This window comes from Mobula hypostoma, chromosome 5, assembly GCF_963921235.1.
Source record: "Mobula hypostoma chromosome 5, sMobHyp1.1, whole genome shotgun sequence".
Lineage (NCBI taxonomy): Eukaryota > Metazoa > Chordata > Chondrichthyes > Myliobatiformes > Myliobatidae > Mobula > Mobula hypostoma.
In genome coordinates, this window is record NC_086101.1 from 47,030,458 (window position 1) to 47,049,639 (window position 19,182).

At 40.4% G+C, this 19,182-nt stretch overlaps 1 protein-coding gene across 6 annotated transcripts in view; it reads left to right on the forward strand.

Annotated features, from left to right (window-relative positions):
- Positions 1-19,182, forward strand: part of pibf1 (progesterone immunomodulatory binding factor 1) — a 180,361-nt gene that overhangs the window by 87,303 nt on the left and 73,876 nt on the right. For all 6 annotated transcript variants that reach the window (XR_010018032.1, XM_063048444.1, XM_063048441.1 and 3 more), the window contains exon 11: positions 16,664-16,829. Coding sequence is in view for 5 of the 6 variants with exons in the window: in XM_063048444.1 (XP_062904514.1) it covers positions 16,664-16,829 (166 nt within the window). In the remaining variant the exon portion in view is untranslated. The remainder of the gene's footprint in view (positions 1-16,663; positions 16,830-19,182) is intronic.

Consider the following 19,182-nt stretch of genomic DNA (forward strand, 5'->3'; position numbering starts at 1 on the left):
ATTAGACCAGTTAGAATGCTCTTACAGTACATCTGTAGAAATTTGCTAGTCTTTGGTGATATACCAAATCTCTTCTAACTCCCAATGATATATAGCCGCTGGCATGCCTTCTTTATGATTATATCAGTATGTTGGGCCCAGGATGGATCTTGTTCATCATCCTGCCTTGTCCCTGTGCCGAAGACGCCGCGCCCCAGCGGCCTCAATGACTACAGACCGGTGGCGTTGACCTCCCACATCATGAAGACCCTGGAGAGACTTGTTCTGGAGCTGCTCTGGCCTATGGTCAGGCCACACTTAGATCCCCTCCAGTTCGCCTACCAGCCCTGACTAGGAGTTGAGGATGTCATCGTCTACCTGCTGAACCGTGTCTACACCCGCCTGGACAAGCCAGCGAGCACTGTGAGAGTCATGTTTTTTGACTTCTCCAGTGCGTTCAACACCATCCGCCCTGCCCTGCTGGGGGAGAAGCTGACAGCGATGCAGGTGGACGCTTCCCTGGTATCATGGATTCTTGATTACCTGACTGGCAGACCACAGTACGTGTGCTTGCAACACTGTGTCCGACAGAGTGATCAGCAGCACTGGGGCTCCACAGGGGGCTGTCTTGTCTCCCTTTCTCTTCACCATTTACACCTCGGACTTCAACTACTGCACAGAGTCTTGTCATCTTCAGAAGTTTTCTGATGACTCTGCCATAGTTGGATGCATCAGCAAGGGAGATACAGGGCTACAGTAGGAAACTTTGTCACATGGTGTGAGCAGAATTATCTGCAGCTTAATGTGAAAAAGACTAAGGAGCTGGTGGTAGACCTGAGGAGAGCTAAGGTACCGGTGACCCCTGTTTCCATCCAGGGGGTCAGGGTGGACATGGTGGAGGATTACAAATACCTGGGGATACGAATTGACAATAAACTAGACTGGTCAAAGAACACTGAGGCTGTCTACAAGAAGGGTCAGAGCCGTCTCTATTTCCTGAGGAGACTGAAGTCCTTTACCATCTGCCGGGCGATGCTGAGGATGTTCTACGAGTCTGTGGTGGCCAGTGCTATCATGTTTGCTGTTGTGTGCTGGGGCAGCAGGCTGAGGGTAGCAGACACCAACAGAATCAACAAACTCACTTGTAAGGCCAGTGATGTTGTGGGGATGGAACTGGACTCTCTGACGGTGGTGTCTGAAAAGAGGATGCTGTCCAAGTTGCATGCCATCTTGGACAATGTCTCGTATCCTCTACATAATGTACTGGTTGGGCACAGGAGTACATTCAGCCAGAGACTCATTCCACCGAGATGCAACACAGAGCGTCATAGGAGGTCATTCCTGCCTGTGGCCATCAAACTTTACAGCTCCTCCCTTGGAGGGTCAGACACCCTGAGCCAGTAGGCTGGTCCTGGACTTATTTCCTGGCATAATTTACATATTACTATTTAACTATTTATGGTTTTAGTACTATTTATTATTTATGGTGCAACTGTAACGAAAACCAATTTCCCCCGGGATCAATAAAGTATGACTATGACTGTCATCATCATCAGGTGCCGTGCCCAGTTTGAGCTTTGACTGCCATGGCCCACACACTCCTGTTTCAGGTCAAGTGGATCAATTCATTGGTATTCATTTCCAGTTCTCTGACTGCTGTCTCCATCATCATTTGTCTTTGTCTTCCTCTTGCTTTCTTCCCTGCAATCTTTCCCATAATTACCGTGCTTTCTAGTTCCTCTTTCCTAATCACATGTCCAATGAAGTTACGTTGCCTTCTCATGATCTCATACATTATTTCTCTTTTTGTGTTTGCTTTGTTCATGACATCTTCGTTAGATATTCGTTTCATCCATGATATTCTTTGCATCCTCCTCAAAAACCATATCTCTGCTGCTTCAATTCGTTTCCTCATGTTACTAGATATTGTCCAACTTTCTGAGCCGTATAACATAACTGGATAAATGTAACATTTCAGTACTCTGAGGCAGGTTGTCATGCCTAGTTTAGTATTGATTAGTATATTCTTCATTCTCATAAAGGTGTCTTTTGCCATCCCTATTCTTCTTTTGATGTCCATATCACACCTGCCATCTGATGTCACCCAGCTTCCAAAGTAGCAAAGGTTCTGTACTTGTTTTATGTCTTCCCTGTTTATTCTCAGCCTGCAGATAGGATCCTCCTTCTCTTTGGATATCACCATATATTCTGTCTTTCTGCAATTGATAGATAGACCCATTTTTGCACTTTCTTCAACAACTACATCAATTAAGTTTTGTAGTTCTTCCTCCATACTTGCAATTAACACAGTGTCATCTGCATATCTGAAATTATTGATGTTTTCACCGCCAACTTTGATTCCCAAGATATCTCTTATTTTTTGTAATATTGTTTCACTGTACCACTAAAAAAATCAGGGGAGAAAACACACCCTTGTCTAATGTCTCTCCTGATTTTCATAAACTGACTCACTTCTCCATCTATTCTTACAGTGGTAGTTTGTTCCCAGTACAGATTTCTGATTAGGCGGAGGTCTTTCGAATCTAGAGTTTTCTATAATATTTGAAATAACTTATTGTGCTTCACTTTATCAAATGCTTTTGTGTAGTCGATAAAACAAACAAACAAATCTTTTTGCACTTGAATAGCTCATTCTGATAATATCCTTAACATCAATATTGTGTTTCTTGTACCTTTGTCTTTCACAAAACCACATTGTTCTTGACCTGTTTCAGTTTGTATCTTACTTTTAGCTTGTCATCAAAATTCTTAGAAGTATCTTGGTGTTATGACTCATTAAACTTATGATCCTATGTAATTCACATTCTATTGCTCCAACTTTCTTAGGAAGAGTGATAAATAAAGATTTTTTCATCTGGTATTATTCCAATCTCATAAATGTCATTGATTAAATCAGTAAGTTTTTCATTTCCATAATCTTCAAAGGCAATAATTTGTTCTATTACTAATTCATCAGGACCTGCTGCCTTTCCTTTCTTCATCTTATTTATTGCATTACAAACTTCAGATTTTAAAATACTTGGACCTTCAATGTTTTTCTTAATTTCTGGTTTATCCCTCGATCGTCTTTGAACAATCCTGAATATACTCAGTCCACCTGTTCATAATCTCATCTTTTTCCATAATAATGGTACTGTCCTTTGTTTTCAAACATCCACCTGAAGAACAGGGGAGCTTTTTACCAGTGATATACCTGATTTGTTGATGTAACCTTTTTGGATCAGTAATAGGGATTCTTCCTATTTGCTTGCATTCCTGGTTTAACCATTCTTCTTTGGCTTTTTGACATTAGCTTTTAACTTTTTTATCTAAGGACTTATATTCTATAGGATTTGCTTTCTTCTGTCTCCTTTCTTCCATTACATTTTTGATTTCATCTGTCATCCATTTATTCTTTGTGCTTTTTTCTTTTTTAGGAATCACTGACTTTGCTGATTCTACCAAGGCATCCTTTAGAGAGTTAAATTTCATTTCTACAGGATTGCTATCATCTTCAGCAGATTCTATTTCTAGACTTTGAAATCTATTCCTTCCTTCAATTGTAAATGTTTGTCTTAAGTTTTCTTCTTTAATTAATTGCAAGTAGTCAAGGGATTGTTCAGGTTTTTGCTTCTTTAGTGACATACTACTGGGTTATGATCACTATTACAGTCTGCACCTGGATATGTTTTGCATTGAGTCACTGAGTTTCTAAATCTTTGGTTTAAAGTAATAAAGTCAATTTGATTTCTAGTGTTATCACCTGGACTTTTCCAGGTCCACAAGCGCCTTGGATGGTTTTTAAAGTAGGTATTCATAATGACCTGATTTTTCATCTTGCACCATTCTACCCATTTCTCACCTCTTTCATTTCTTTCCCCAGTCTAAATTTTCCTACGGTATTTCTATCAACACCTTGTCCTACTTTAGCATTTAGATCTCCCATGACAATAACAATATCTTGAGATTTGCATCCATTCTTTGCTTGTTCAAGCTCTTCATAGAATTTATCTATATCCTCATTTGTTCCATCTGTTGTTGGTGCATATACCTGTATAATTGCTAAATCAAATGGTTGTCCTCTGAATCTAACAAGGAGCACTCTTTCTGATATTGTCCAATGTCCTAAAACACTTTTTGCCATGTTTTCATCCATAAAAATTCCTACTCCATTAGTATGGGATGTTCCACAAGAATAAATTAGTGTTTTATTTCTATTCGGACATGTTCCAGCACCTATCCAACGAACTTCGCTAATTCCCATGATGTTTATTTTTAGTCTTTCCATTTCATTTATCACATTGTCCAATCTTCCTGTTTGATATAGGGTTCTTACATTCCAAGTGGCAATAATTTTCTTTTGTGTTACTTGAATTTTATGAGCAGTAATTTGATGACAGTCGGGAATCCCCTGCTGACCAGAATCAACCCTACCGAGCGAATCATCTTCAGAATTGTCTTGAAGATCCTCTTGATGCTGTTGTTGTGTGATACATTTTGTGAGTTTGACCATGGTTTTCTTAGCAAATAGATTCTAGGAAACCTAGTATCTAGCAACGGTGGTTTGCTATTGCCTTCCGTTGGGCGAACTAAAGACATCGCTATTTCTCTTCCCAAATGTTCATCTGCCTTCTCCATCATAAGTTCAGTTACTGAACCTGCCAGATCTGCCGTTGGCCTTCGCTCGTATCCTGAGCAGGATCCCTTGCAGGTGCTACCGTTCCGGGTCAGAGTGGTCCTGGGAGCAATGAATGACTAAGGGGTAACTCCACTTTCCCCAAAGCTCTGAAAGTCCACAATCAGAGTCTCATCACCAGTTGCAGTTTAGAGTCATACCCAGGACAATTCTTCAGAGATGTTGATACCCAGGAATGTGAAGCTGCTCACCCTTTCCACTGCTTGCTGATCCCTCGATGAGGACTGGTGTGTGTTCTCATCATTTCTGTTTTCTGAAGTACACAATCAATTCCTTGGTCTTACTGATGTTGACTGCAAGGTTGTTATGACACCACTCAACCAGCCAATCTATTTTACTCCTACACACCTTGTCACCATCTGAGATTCTGCCAACAACAATTGTGTCATTGGCAAATTTATAGATTGCATTTGAGCTGTGCCTAGCCATGTGATCATTGTAGGGAGAGTAGAGTGGCAAGCTAATCACACATTGTTGAGGTGCACTTCAGTTGATTGTCCACGAGGTGATATTATTTCCAATCTGCACCGACAGTTTGGAAACTCAAGCTAATCCTCTCAGAGCTCTACTGATATCAACTCTGAAGCACATAGCTGTCATAGAAGAACTGTGAAATACCACCCAGGAGCAGATTACTATACATCACAACCAAAAAGCAGAATCCAATGGACCAATATAGAATATTCAGGATGCAAATAACTGTCACTAAAAGCAGGTATGTCCAGTCTGGCTAATTGCCACCCAATAAATTTACTCCTAATCATTAGTAAAGTGATTAAATTGACAGTACTATCAAGTGGTGTTTGTTATGAAATAAGCTACTCACCAATGCCCATTTTGCATTTTGATGTGATCACTGTGCTCCCAACTTTATCACAGTACTTATCCAAACATGGATTCACAGAAGTGAGTTCCAAAGGCAGTATTTGATAGAACGTGTCATTAAATCCTGGAATAACTAACATCAATGAGTATCAAAGGGTAGCCAATCAAGTGATTAAAGTTCTACCATGCACAGAGGTTGTTGGAGATCAGTCAGGGAGGATGATGCAACATGGCTGACAAGGGAAGTCAAAGACAGCATAAGTGCAAAATAGAGGGCGTATAATATAGCAAAATTTAGTGGAACGTGAGAGGATTGGGAAGCTTTTCAAAACTAACCAGGCAACTGAAAAACCCATAAGGAGAGAAAAGATGAAATATAGATAGATAGAGATACTTTATTAATCCCGAGGGAAATTTGGTTTCGTTACAGCCGCACCAACTAAGAATAGAGTGTAAATATAGCAATACAAAAAACCCCAACAATCAAACAACAAAATGCAAACTATGCCAGATGGAAAATAAGTTCAGGACCAGTCTATTGGCTCAGGGTGTCTGACCCTCCACGGGAGGAGCTGCACGTTCGATGGCCACAGGCCAGGAACGACCGCCCAGTGTTGTATCACGATGGAATGTGGCCGAAGTCCAACAGTAAAAAGTTCAATATCCAGTCTGCAAACACGTTCCTCGATCGTAATATACCCCAGATTGCACCAACCATTGTTAACCAGATCAGTAAGCACCTAACTCCTTTACGCTTACCGCTCTCAGTGCACTTCCGGTCAGCCGGAATGGTATTACCCACCGAACTCCTCTTCTCCAAAAGTCTCTGTTGTCTCGACCCGGTCCTCTTTCCTCGGCTTTGTGATCCCCCTCTGCATCCTTTGTGTATTTTCCTCCGGATTTCAGCAGGGGTGTCCGCCGCTCTGTTCACTAAGCCGGCTGGTATTTGCTGATCCGTGGAATACACAATGTGACCTTGCTTCTGTCCCGCATGTCGGGATGTAACCATTTCCAGCGCTAAAGAAAACCCAAATAAAACTCTCTCTACCAGCATGTTAGAGATGAAGATAAACTACCCAATAATATAAAAAGAGGATGCCAAGGGTTTTTCCAAACATATAAAGAGTAAAAGAGAGGTGAGTGCAGATATCGGACCACTGGAAATGGTACTGGAGAGGTATAGTGCCTTGCAAAATATTCAGCCCTCAACCCTTTGTTCGCATTACAACTAGGGATTTTGATTAATTAAACTGATAATTTTTATTTGTGAATCATTTATTCTTTTTTTCGCCACAAGCCCAAAAAAATTCATGAAAAACTAAAAATTCAAAAACTGAAGTATTCCTCTCCTTTTGCTCAGCACTTAGTGGAGCTGCCTCTCGCAGATATTACACCCTGTTGTCTTTTTGGATGTTTCTGTTAGCTTTGCACAACATGATGGAACAAGATTTGCCCATTCCTCCTTGCAAAATTGCTCAAGCTGTGCCAGCTTAGTTGCGGAGCAGCAGCAGACAGCAATCTTGAGGTCTTGCCAGAGGTATCTGATCGGGTTAAGGTCAAGACTTGGCCACTCAAGATTATCAATTTTCTTCATTTGAAGCCACCCTATGGTTGCTCTGGCAGTGTGCTTTGGACCATTGTCCTGCTGAAAGGTAAACTTCTTCCCCAGAGGTTAGCAGGTTATTTCTTTTTTATCCAGGACCTCTCTGTTTTAAGCAATATTCATTTTCCTTGTCAACACTGATCAGATTCCAGTCCCTGCTCCTGAAAAGCATGCCCATTGCATGATGCTACTTCTACCATACTTTACAATAGGGATGGTGCTCCCTGACAGATGCACCATCTTAGATTTACGCCACACTTTTCACTTAGTGTTGAGGCCAAAAAGTTTCTCTTAGTTTTCATCTGACTACAAGACCTTCTTCCTCACCTTTATAGTATCTGCTAAGCTTTGCAAAGTCTTTACAGGCAAAAGTATGCTTTATTTTAGCCAGGGCTTCTTCCTTGCTTCTCTTGCATAAATAACCGTTTTGTGCAAGGCCTTAGAGACTGTGGAGCAATGAACATCATCTCCAGTTGCAGTCACTGACTTCTGCAGCTCACTGCTGGTATTACAGTAGTGTCATTTACATGTGCCCTTCTTCTCCAGCAAGTAAGTTTAGAGGGGCAGCCTGACCTAGGCAGTGTGACAATAGTTCCATATTTTTTCACTTTTTCATGATGGACTGTACTGAGCTCCGAGATATGTCCAGTGTCTTTGGGATGGTCTTGTACTCTTCCCCAGATTAGTGCTTCCCTATTATCATTTTGCTGATTTGTCTTGAATGCTCTTCTGTCTTCATTTTGGTTTGGTCTGTTAAAAATCTGTATACTGTTGGACCTTACAGAGAGAAGGAGTATGTATTCTTATGAATTCATTGAAAGCAGGTGATCCTTCAATTTTCTACATCAACAAATTGGGTGAGTTGGTAAGGTAATAATATATTGCACCTGAGGAAAGTTAGCATTGTAGCTACAAAGAGGTTGAATACTTTTTCAGTCTTACAATTTAGGTTTTTAATATTTAGTAAATTGTTGACAGGCTTTGAAATTCTTCTTTTGATTTGATATGATGTATGATGTTTTATAGCTCAAAAAGTCCTATTTCAATATATTTTAAAATTTAGAAAATGAGACAGTAAAATGTGAAAATAGTTGTGGGCTGAATACTTTTTCAAGGCACTGTAGTACTGGGGGACATAGAAATGGTGGATGACCTTAATAAGTATTTTGTGTCAGTCTTCACTGTGGAAAACACTTGCAGTATGCCAGAAATTCGAGAGTGTCAGGGACTGAAGTGTGTGTAGTTGCTATTACTAAGGAGAAGGTACTTTGGAAGCTGAAAAGTCTGAAGGCAGATAAGTCACCTGGATCAGGTGGACCACATTCCAGGGTTCTGACAGAGGTAGCTAAAGAGATTGTGGAGGCATTAGTAATGACCTTTCAAGAATCCCTAGATTCTTGAAAGTTAGGCCAGTTAGCCTAACTTCAGAGGTTGCTAAGATTTTGGAGTCTATTATTAAGGATTAGGTTTTGGTGTATTTGGAGGCACATGATAAAGTGGCATGGTTTTCTTAAGGGGAAATCTTGCCTGACAAATCTGTTGGAATCTTTGAGGAAATAACAGGCAGGATAGACAAAGTAGAATCAATGGATGCGGTTTACTTGGATTTTCAGAATGCCCTTGACAAGATGCCACACATGAGGCTGCTTAACAAGCTAAGAGCCCATGGTATGCAGTAAAGGCAATAGCATGAATAGAAGATTGGTTGACTGTCAGTAGAAATGAAGTGGGCCTTTTCTGGTTGGCTACTGGTGACTAGTGTGCTTTGCAGGGGGTGATGTCATACCACTATTTTTCACATTATACATTAATGATTTGGATGACGGAATTGAATGCTTTGTAGCCAAATTTGTGGATGATACAAAGATAGGTGGAGGGTCAGGTAGTGTTGAGCAAGTAGGGAGTCTGCAGAAGTACTTAGTCAGATTTGGAGAATGGGCAAAGAAGTTGAAGAAAGAATATAGTGTACAGAAGTAAATGGAGATGCAATTGGTATAGAAGGAATAAAGGCATAGAATAAAGGCTATTTTCTAAACAGGGAAAATTCAAAAATCAGAGGTGCAAAAGGGAGTCCCCATGTAGGATTCCCTAAAGGTTGACTTGCAGGTTGAGTTAGTGATCAGGAAGGCATTTGTGAGAACAAGACTATAAAAGCAAGGATGCAGTGCTGAGGGTTGATAAGAACACAGTTGGAGTATTGTGGCCCCTTATCTAACAAAAGATGTATGTACTGGCATTGTAGCAGGTGCAGAAAAGGTTTATGAAAATGATTCTGGAAATGAAAAGGGTTAATGTATTAGAAGTGTTTTGATGGCTCTGTGTCTATACTTGCTGGAGTTTAGAAGAATGAGGGGGATTTCAGTGAAACTTAGTGAATATTGAAAGGCCTATATAGAGTGGATGTGTAGAGGATGCTTCCTGTAGTGGACCAGAGGGCATAGCCTCCCAATAGATGACTGTCTATTTAGAACAGAGATAAGGAGGAATTCCTTTAGCTGGAGGGTAGTGAACCTGTGGAATTCAATGTCACAGATGTCTGTGGAGGCGATATCATTGGGTGTATTTAAAGCAGAAGTTGATAAGTTGTTGACTAGTCAGAGCATGAAAAGTTATGGGAAGAATTCAGGAGAATGGGGTTGAGAGGGTTAATGAATTAGCCGTGATGGAATAGCAGAGCAGACTCAAAGGACTGAATGGTCAAATTCTGCTCCTATATTTTAAGGTCATATTCCAAACCCAGCAGAGCTCTGCAAGTACTCCTCTTGTTGGTGCCCAACCATTTTCAGCTGCTTTAACAAAAATCTCCCTTCCAGCTGAATGGTGAAAATTTGCTAATGATTCCATGATGTTTACAGTTCATCAACAAATTAAACATTCAGTAAGATTTGGCAACTCTCAGGCATGGTCTGATGTGTGACAATATTTGTGTCACGACTGTGAGCAGTTTCTGCGTCTAACAAGAGCCAACAAATCTTGCTGTTAAGCACATTTCCATCCCAAGTATTTCATCATTGACGTTCTAGGTTGGCCAGTGATCGGAAGCTAAACTGAGACAGTTATAAATATTCAATAGCTACAGGTGCAGGTTGGAAGCTGGGGTATCCTATGAGAGTAACTCAAGCCAAGAACATGAAAAACATTCTCTATATTTGGATGAATGCAGTTTGAATCTGTTTTTCCAGCTGTTGAACATCATCAGTGACAAAACAACCTCTTGAATAGTGATTCACCCTCCACTCTGAGCATTCATCCCCTCCACCACCAGCTTATAAAGAGTATGTATGTAAAATTTACTAATTGGACTACAGTTGTTCAGCTTGCATACTCTTATTAGCACCTCCCAAACCTGGCACCTTTATTATGAAGAAAGTCAAAGGCAGCAGGTACATGAAAACGTCGGTAACTGACACATCCTGATTAGTATATAATTGCTGTTTCTTTGTCATCACTATATCTAAATCCTGGATCAGGTTTTTGTGCACTACTTCATTTATGTGGTGTGAATCTTGCAGTAGTTTTTAAATGTAATTTCTGTGTAGGCTTATATGAAATGGTTGATATATCGACGATGCTCTTTCTCAATGTAGCCCTCACCATTCAGTGAGTTCAATAACCTTGGGGAAACTGCTAATCATAGAGAAGCAGTTGTGCAGCAATTTCATTCGGTCAGTGAAATATTTTAAGCAATTTCTGAAGAGATTAATATGAGCATTCTATATGTAGCTGTCTTATCTGTTCCACTTTATAAAACGTCGAACATAGAACAATACAGTACAGGAAAAAGCCCTCAGTGCACAATGTTGTGTGGATCCAATTAAATTGTTCATCAAATAAGCAACCTACAGTAACTAATCTCCTCTGCCTACACAATGCCCATATCCTTACATTTTTCTCACATTCATGTGCCTATTTAAATAGCACTTAGAAGTCCCTAATGTACTTGCCTCTACCACTACTCCAGACACCCACCACTCGGGGACTTGCTGATCACAGGACTTTGATCTCCGGGTCTTATCCTCCAGATTTCCATGGACCTCCAACCCTGGGACTCCCCTGCAAGTAGATTGCTAGTCTTTGTTGTCCTCAGTGCCTGCCAACCCTTCAACCATCCAACTGGGATTGCTGACCTTTGACCATGGAGTGCTCTGACCACCAGCTCCTGCCCTTGACTCTTCATTTACTGCTCCTGACCTTTAACTCCACCTTCACTCCTGCCTCTGAACATGAACTGTCCTCTAACTTCCCACGCTGACCACAGAACCATCCTTATGAAGAAAAAATGACAATTAAATCGGAGCCAGAACCTCGATGGATATTGTAGCTCAGTGCCATTTTGACGGAAATTGCTGTGTTCACTCAATGCATGTGTTAATGAAGGATTATCACTGGATGATGAAGTTGACACTACCTCGTGCACTTTAGATCCCGATTCACTGATCCCGCTATTAAAACCATTGCATTACATCTGCAGGCATTCATGCCCATCAACAACAGATGCTGTCCGAGTATTTTCAATCTGGTATTTGGAAGACATCCAAAGTGGTAGTTCCTTAACCTCTGCTACAGATATATTTATGCTGCAAGGCAATACAAGAGTTTGTAAGAATGTGCACTGAAATATTTTTCATTATAGGTAATCTAAGACTGACATTTATATAGATTATTCTGCTGCTGTCACTCAGCTGGAATATTTCAGCTATAAAAATGGTATTTCTTTATTGCTCTTGCAAGTTTTACCAAAATAAGATAAAAATGAGTCCTGTTGTATGTGTTAATCATGTGTATGAGTTAAACCTTATTTTTGAAAGCTGGTTGTGTTGAAGTCAATAAGCCCTTCCACTATGGCACCTCTCAAACTCCCTTCTTCCCCCTGAGATGTAGCTTTGCCTCTGCTATAGTGAATGGAGCATTCAGCTGCATTTACTGTACACTTCCCACATGTCTGCTCTCACCCCCTCTCTGCCAGGACAGAACAGAGTTCTCCTGATAGTCACCTTCCATTCCTTCAGCCTGATCACCTGATTTGTCTTAACCTATGTGCATGTAAACTTCCGTCTTCGACCTCTCTCCTTGCCTGGCCCTGGTTTTAAACTGTAAACCCTCCACTCTCCGACATTTCTGAAGGTTAATTCCTGGGATGTCCGGACTGTCTTACGCAGAGAGGTTAGAGACTGGGCTTGTACACGCTGGAATTAAGGAGATTGAGGGGGGATCTGGTTGAGACTTATAAGATTATTAAGGGATTGGACAAGATAGAGGCAGGAAATATGTTCCAGATGCTGGGAGAGTCCAGTACCAGAGGGCATGGTTTAAGAATAAGGGGTAGGTCATTTAGGACAGAGTTGAGGAGGAACTTCTTCTCCCAGAGAGTTGTGGAGATGTGGAACGTGCTGCCTCAGAAGGCAGTGGAGGCCAATTCTCTGGATGCTTTCAAGAAGGAGCTAGATAGGTATCTTATGGATAGGGGAATCAAGGGTTATGGGGACAAGGCAGGAACCGGGTATTGATAGTAGATGATCAGCCATGATCTCAGAATGGCGGTGCAGGCTCGAAGGGCCGAATGGTCTACTTCTGCACCTATTGTCTATTGTCTATAAGAGGGGTCTCTGAGCCAAAAGGTACTCCGGTTTCCATCTCTGCAGTTGCTGCTTGACTGACTGAGTTTTTCCTGCATTTGTTCTAATTTCAGATTTCAGTATCAACAGGTTTATTTGTTTTCCATTACTGAGATGGTTATCTAATTTCAAGAATAAAGTGGATGAGAAGATAGGTTCTGGGTGGAGAGTAAGATGACAGTCGATGAATATATGTTTTAGAGTGAGACAGGAAATATTTACAATGATCAGTTAATGTGAAATGATTTGGGGTAAACAACAGACACTTCAGAGGGAGTCATAGGAAGTGAATTGTTAAGTATCCAAAACAAAACTGAGGAATGCAGCCTCAGCCCCTCCATAGATTTCCTCTCTGCTGAACAGCACTAATTCTCCTGATCTTATTCCCCCTCCTTTCTCCTCCGTGTACTTTTCCCATCTTGTTACTACCTCTCTCTTGTACCCATTGATCATTGCCCTCTCTATCTCCCTCCCTCATCATCTTCCTGTCTTGGCTCACTCCCTATAAGTAATACTTGAGGATTGCTTTAGAAAACCTTGGTGTTTTATTTTTTGAATAATTTTGAAATATTGCAGTTCTTTCAATTTGACATATTATATCACTTGACAATCATTAAACTCTACATGAAACATCAAAGTTCAAACTTCTGCTTAAATTTTTTTAAATGGACAAAGATGTAAACCACCAATTCAGCTGATTAAAGTGCAAATTCTTGTTAAGTGGTATTTTGTAAAAAATATTGATAAATCATTAAGTTTTCTTGAAATTTTGAATCATATAAACCAACAAATTCCACTATTTTCAGAAGTTTAATTTCTTTGTTACTTGAATATACAGAAAGAACCAACTTTTATAAATGTTGGATTAGGTCATCTTGGTAATATTTTTGAAGAAACAAGTTCTGTAAGGGCTTGCTTAGTGCAGAAAGGTTTTAATGAAAGAAGTTAATGTATGTTAGCAATGTTAATGACTCAAGTAATTTGCTATGACATACTTGGCTGTGCTCAATCTGCATTTTATGCAGTCAATAGCTTAGAAGAGGCTTTGTATTTTATATATATATATTTTCATATGGTACTTATTAACTTGCAGATTTATTGCATTAGCTCACATGAGCTTAATTTTCTTTGAAGATTACTATTTCTGATTAATTTTAGAAGTTAAAAGGCATGGTACGTGTTCCATTCACTGTTGGTAGCAGAGATGTACTGTAGTGCAGTAAATACATGCTTTGAATGCCTGTAAATCCTTGCTACAGTTGTTGAGCATACCCAGAGTTTCCAAGCAAGCAAAAAGAAAGATTGCTTACATTCATGCAATGCGAAGTTTCTGAGCCAGCGACGACAGATGCTATGATATAGCTGAGATGCAAAAACATTTAGGAAATTATTCAAGCTGCATTTTGTTCAGGTCAAGCTGAAAAAGGAACAACGATTTTGAGATTCTTTTCGTATGTCTGGTGATGAGTATACAGCCATTGCTCAGTGTTCATGATGGCTGCCACGAAGTCTTTTCATTACAGATTTAAGTAGTGAGGTGAGAGGACGAGGCAAAGACAGAGTAGGAGAATGACATGAAGGCACACTAGATGTACAATAAACCTTGGCTTTTTTTTTTGTGTTATGCTCGAATGTACTGTAGGAAGATTTATCTTGTGGCGAAATAACAAGGTTCATTTTTGCAAGTATTAATAATGTGCGTATAAGAATACTTGTACCTCTTAGTAGTAGTAGTAGTATACATTCCACTGGGAGAAAAAGTCAAGTTGAAAGTAACATTTTAATTTGTACACTAAAACAAATGGTTGACAGGGATAATGGGCCAAAGGCTTTGCTTTCATCGTATGCTTATAAATGACTTCGAAGACATCTCCAACTGTTGAGTTGCAAGAGAAGTCATTTGCTACTTGCAACATAATATATGAATGACAATTGAAGAGGTGAATTTGTATATATATTTTAAAGTATTATTGGAGTGTGATAATATATTCAGGGGCAATCTGTAAAACCTTTGAAGAATTTATGAATAATTGAACACACTTAAATGTTGCTGTTCATATATAATCACACTTTTCAAAGCTATTCCATGCAGTTCACACTGTGTGGAAGAGCCTTGATGAGTGGTGAAAGAAATTGATCATTTAACACAAATTATCACTTTTCAAATTTTGATAATTCTGTAAAATCTCAGTTACTGTAGCAATTTGCTCTATAATTGGTCCATTGCAATGGAAAAGTGAATTATCTTATTTTACATATATATATTCATTCAAGGAATGTGGGCTTCACAGGCTGAGCCAGCATTAAATTGCCCATACATCAAAGTTGCTGGTGAACGCAGCAGGCCAAGCAGCATCTATAGGAAGAGGCGCAGTCGACGTTTCAGGGCCGAGACCCTTCGTCAGGACTCGGCCTGAAACGTCGACTGCGCCTCTTCCTATAGATGCTGCTTGGCCTGCTGCGTTCACCAGCAACTTTGATGTATGTTGCTTGAATTTCCAGCATCTGCAGAATTCCTGTTGTTTGCGATTAAATTGCCCATTCCTAGTTGTTCTTGGGAAGGTAGTACCGAGCTGCCTTTTTGAACCACTGCAGTCCTTGAGGTGTGGGGGTAACTAAAATATTATTAGGCAAGGGATTCCAAGATTTTGACTCAGTAATGTGAAAATACATTGTAAAATATTCACATTTGCAAGCTTCAAATTCCTTGGTGTCCACATTTCCGAGGATCTCACCTGATCCCTGAACTCCTCCATCCTGATCAAAAAGGCGCAACAGCGCCTTTATTTCCTGCGGAGCATCAAGAAAGCTCACCTCTGTCCCAGGAAGGATATTGAAGAACTTTTACCACTGTACCATTGAGAGCATACTCACCAACTGCATCTCAGTGTGGTACAGCAATTGTCCCATATCGGATCGCAAAGCACTCCAGCAGGTGGTGAAAACTGCCCGGCGGATTATCAGCACCCAATTGCCCACCATTGAGAACATCTGCCATAAATGCTGCCTGGGCAGGGCAAAAAGCATTATCAAGGATGCTTCTCACCCTAACCATGGAGTTTTTACTCTCCTCCCATCCAGTAGGCGCTACAGGAGCCTCTGCTCCCGCACCAGCAGACACAGGAAGAGCTTCTTCCCTGAGGCTGTGACCCTGCTGAACCTCACATCACAGCGCTAAGCAGTATTGCACCCATATTGTACTGTCACAGTACTTTTATACTTGTGTGCTGTAGCACTTTTTATTCACAGTTATTTTGTAAATAACACTATTCTTTGCATTTCTGGTTAGATGTTAACTGCATTTCATTGGCTTTGTATCTGTACTCGGCACAATGACAATAAAGTTTGATCTAATCTAATTCGTGAATTCATGATTGAAGTTTTTATTCTGTTCTTTTTCCTCAATTTTCTCTCCATTAAAATGGTCTGTTATAAATGGCTGTTTGCTCATAAGTATGGCCTCCTTCAAATCTTTAGTTCTTATATACTAAAAGTGGAATATCTCAAATAAATATGCAATCATCATGTACCAGCCCAAGTCATAATTGTTCAGAAGCTTATCATCTGATGCAAATTCAGCCTAGCCTGATGTTATTTATCCACATTTAACATGACTACTCAACACTTTCTGGTTAATGATCATTGAGATGTAGCTGCCGAGCTAACAAAGATTGTTTTTTTAACCATGAACCCTGGACAATGAGTACCAAATTAGTGGTTCCACTGTTAAAGCTTGGGAAAAGAAACACATTGATCCAGGAAAATTTTTGTCAATGCGATGCATTGTCAAAGCATGTTCACTTCAACAACTAACCCAGTAGGGGGCAAGGCTTGATGAATAATGTTTTTTTGTAGATATTCCTCAAGAAATGTAACCATCATGTCGGTGCTTGTAAAATGGCTAAGGAAAAGATTACACATTTTCCTCCCTCTTTTACCTTCTAGGTTTAGGCAACTGCAGGTCAACACAGATAGCCGCGTCTCTGAACTCATGAATCAGACAAAAATAAAAATGTTTGAAGCAGAGCGAGCTCAGTTGGTACAAGAAGAAACAGCCAAGAATTTCAAGCAGTGCCAGATGGAATGTGATAAATATCAGAAGAAACTTGAGGTAAAATAATTGATTTTACTTCACAGCACCTTGAGTAGATTTACTCAAGTATTTTCAAGACGAATGAACAAATTATGTTATACACACCGTATGTTATTAACACCACATTAAATTAACCATTTAACTTAACTGCCTTGAAAAATGGTACTGAAATACTTAAGCTCAAGCGAATTCAGGTAAGGATGAAGGTCAGAATACATTTTTAGCTGCCTGCTTTTTTGCATGTATCCCAGAATTCTGAAAGAAGCAGGTACCTCTTATGACCATACTTTTCCAAACCTAAAATAATTCAAACAGTAGACTTGTGGCCATATTCAAATATATCTGACTTTACTGCATCGTGATGGCAACAGGAGGCAAGTATCTCTACACCAATGTTAATGTTACTGTTGCAAAAGGAACTGGAAAGGAAAATAAAATAGCAAGTGCTTGAAATCTCAGCAGATCAGGCAGATTCAAGAAGTAGAGTTAATGTTCAATGTAATTCTGGTAGTTATTTCATATTCAAAAAGAAGATAGTACCAGCAAACAAAACGACCAAGGGTGACATCCTCCAAACAGTTCACAAAACTACCACTTTTATGTCTTTTTCTTTCAAATGTGGTTTTGCTACTGTTAGAGCCTGTGATCTACATTTTGGTGGTGTGTTTTTGGGTCGATTGAGTAATCTGGTGCTTTGCTGTCTCTGATGGTGTTCAGTGAGATTTTGAGCAAACTGTGCAATCTCAAGGCCAAGAAGCCAGGGGAAAGGGTGTGAAGCCATGATGATTGATTCCATTTCTCATTCATTGAAGCATCAAGGAAGATTGAAATCATTAAAGCGAGTGGATGTTCAGTGCCTTCTACCAGCCTCTCACTCGCTGCAGTGGATGACCACGAAACAAAGAAACCCATGGAACCCATTCAAAAAAAAAATCACCCCCCCTCCAGCAACACGTTAAAAAAACAAGCAAAAAACACAAAATAGAAAGAGTCCAGGTATAGTCAGTTCAGGTCAAACTAGCACTGCGTTGTTCATAATCTGTAAGTCGCCCCAATCAAAAGCACCTAAAATAGCAACAAAAAAAGGAGCGACCTGAAACCAAAAACACATCATCACTTGAACTGGAGTCCAGTCAACAAACTACGTCGATTAAACATTACTAAGACCCAGGACTCCAGCATAATCCTCCAGCAGCATTGAGCAAGAGGCAGAGAGAAACCGTCACAATAAAATAAACAAATTGCATTCAGAACTGAAGTTCACAAAGTGAGTTCAGTCTGATAGTTGCAGATCACAGCCACAGTTTGGTGCAGACATGAGTAAACCTTGTTGAGTAACGAGTTGAGGTTCAGTGCAAAGATGAGTAAACCTCACGGAGCAGCGATTTGAACCAGCCAGTGCCCTGCCTCCAGCCCCAACACCCTGTCCTTTTCAGTCTGGCCCAGCGCTTATATCGTTCAGACCTCGCTCTCGGACCTGGACCCTGCCTCTTTGATATGCTCTCGGACCAGTGCCCCACCACCTCTATTCAGCAGGTACACAACTTTTCCAATTCACCTTCCAGCTTAATTCAATCAAACCTTGGATCTCCATGCTCCAGAACCTCTGCTCGCCTCGCCTCGTTTCTGCCGAATCAAATTGCCTCTGCAAGTTTGCTCCAGGAATGGCCAAACATTGGCTTACTCCCTACTCTCCGGCCCTGACCCCGCTGCCTTGATCCAGCCCATATACACCACGTCACAGCCAACCTGCACCTTCGAGACTTCAGTTTCCACTGCAAAAATGCCAGTTTGTACAGGTGGTTCAAAAGTTCAACTCCAACAGGGAAGTTACAGTTTGCAATGATGGTTTAGCAGAAAAAGTGTCATTAATGAGGTATTTAGTTGTTTTCTTTGTTTTATTTGCCACCAGTAAGCAGTCACTCATCTTCATGCCATTTTGAACCAGAAAGGTGTGATATGTTTCATCACCATCCACTCAGAACACTTAATCACTTGTGGATGTAAGTGCTACCAGACGATAGTCATTGAAGCAGGTTACCACGTCTTAGGCACTGGTATGTGAAGCCTGCTTGAAGCAGATGTGTACCTTATAACTGTCTGTCGAGCACCCTTCGTTGTTTCAAGTTTAGTTGGGAATTGGCTTTCCAGAGTACCTAACCTGCTGTAACTTTGTTGGTCACCAGACTTGAATACCTCTGACCTGGCCCTCAGCAGATTACGGATCTCATAGTTCGTCAAGGGCTTCTGGTGAGGGAAGATTCTGAATGATTTTGTGGGGGCACCTATGTCTACAACTGTTTTTATGAAGTTAGTGACAACTATGGTGTATTCATTCAGATCCTTAAATGAGTCCTCAAACATGGCCCAG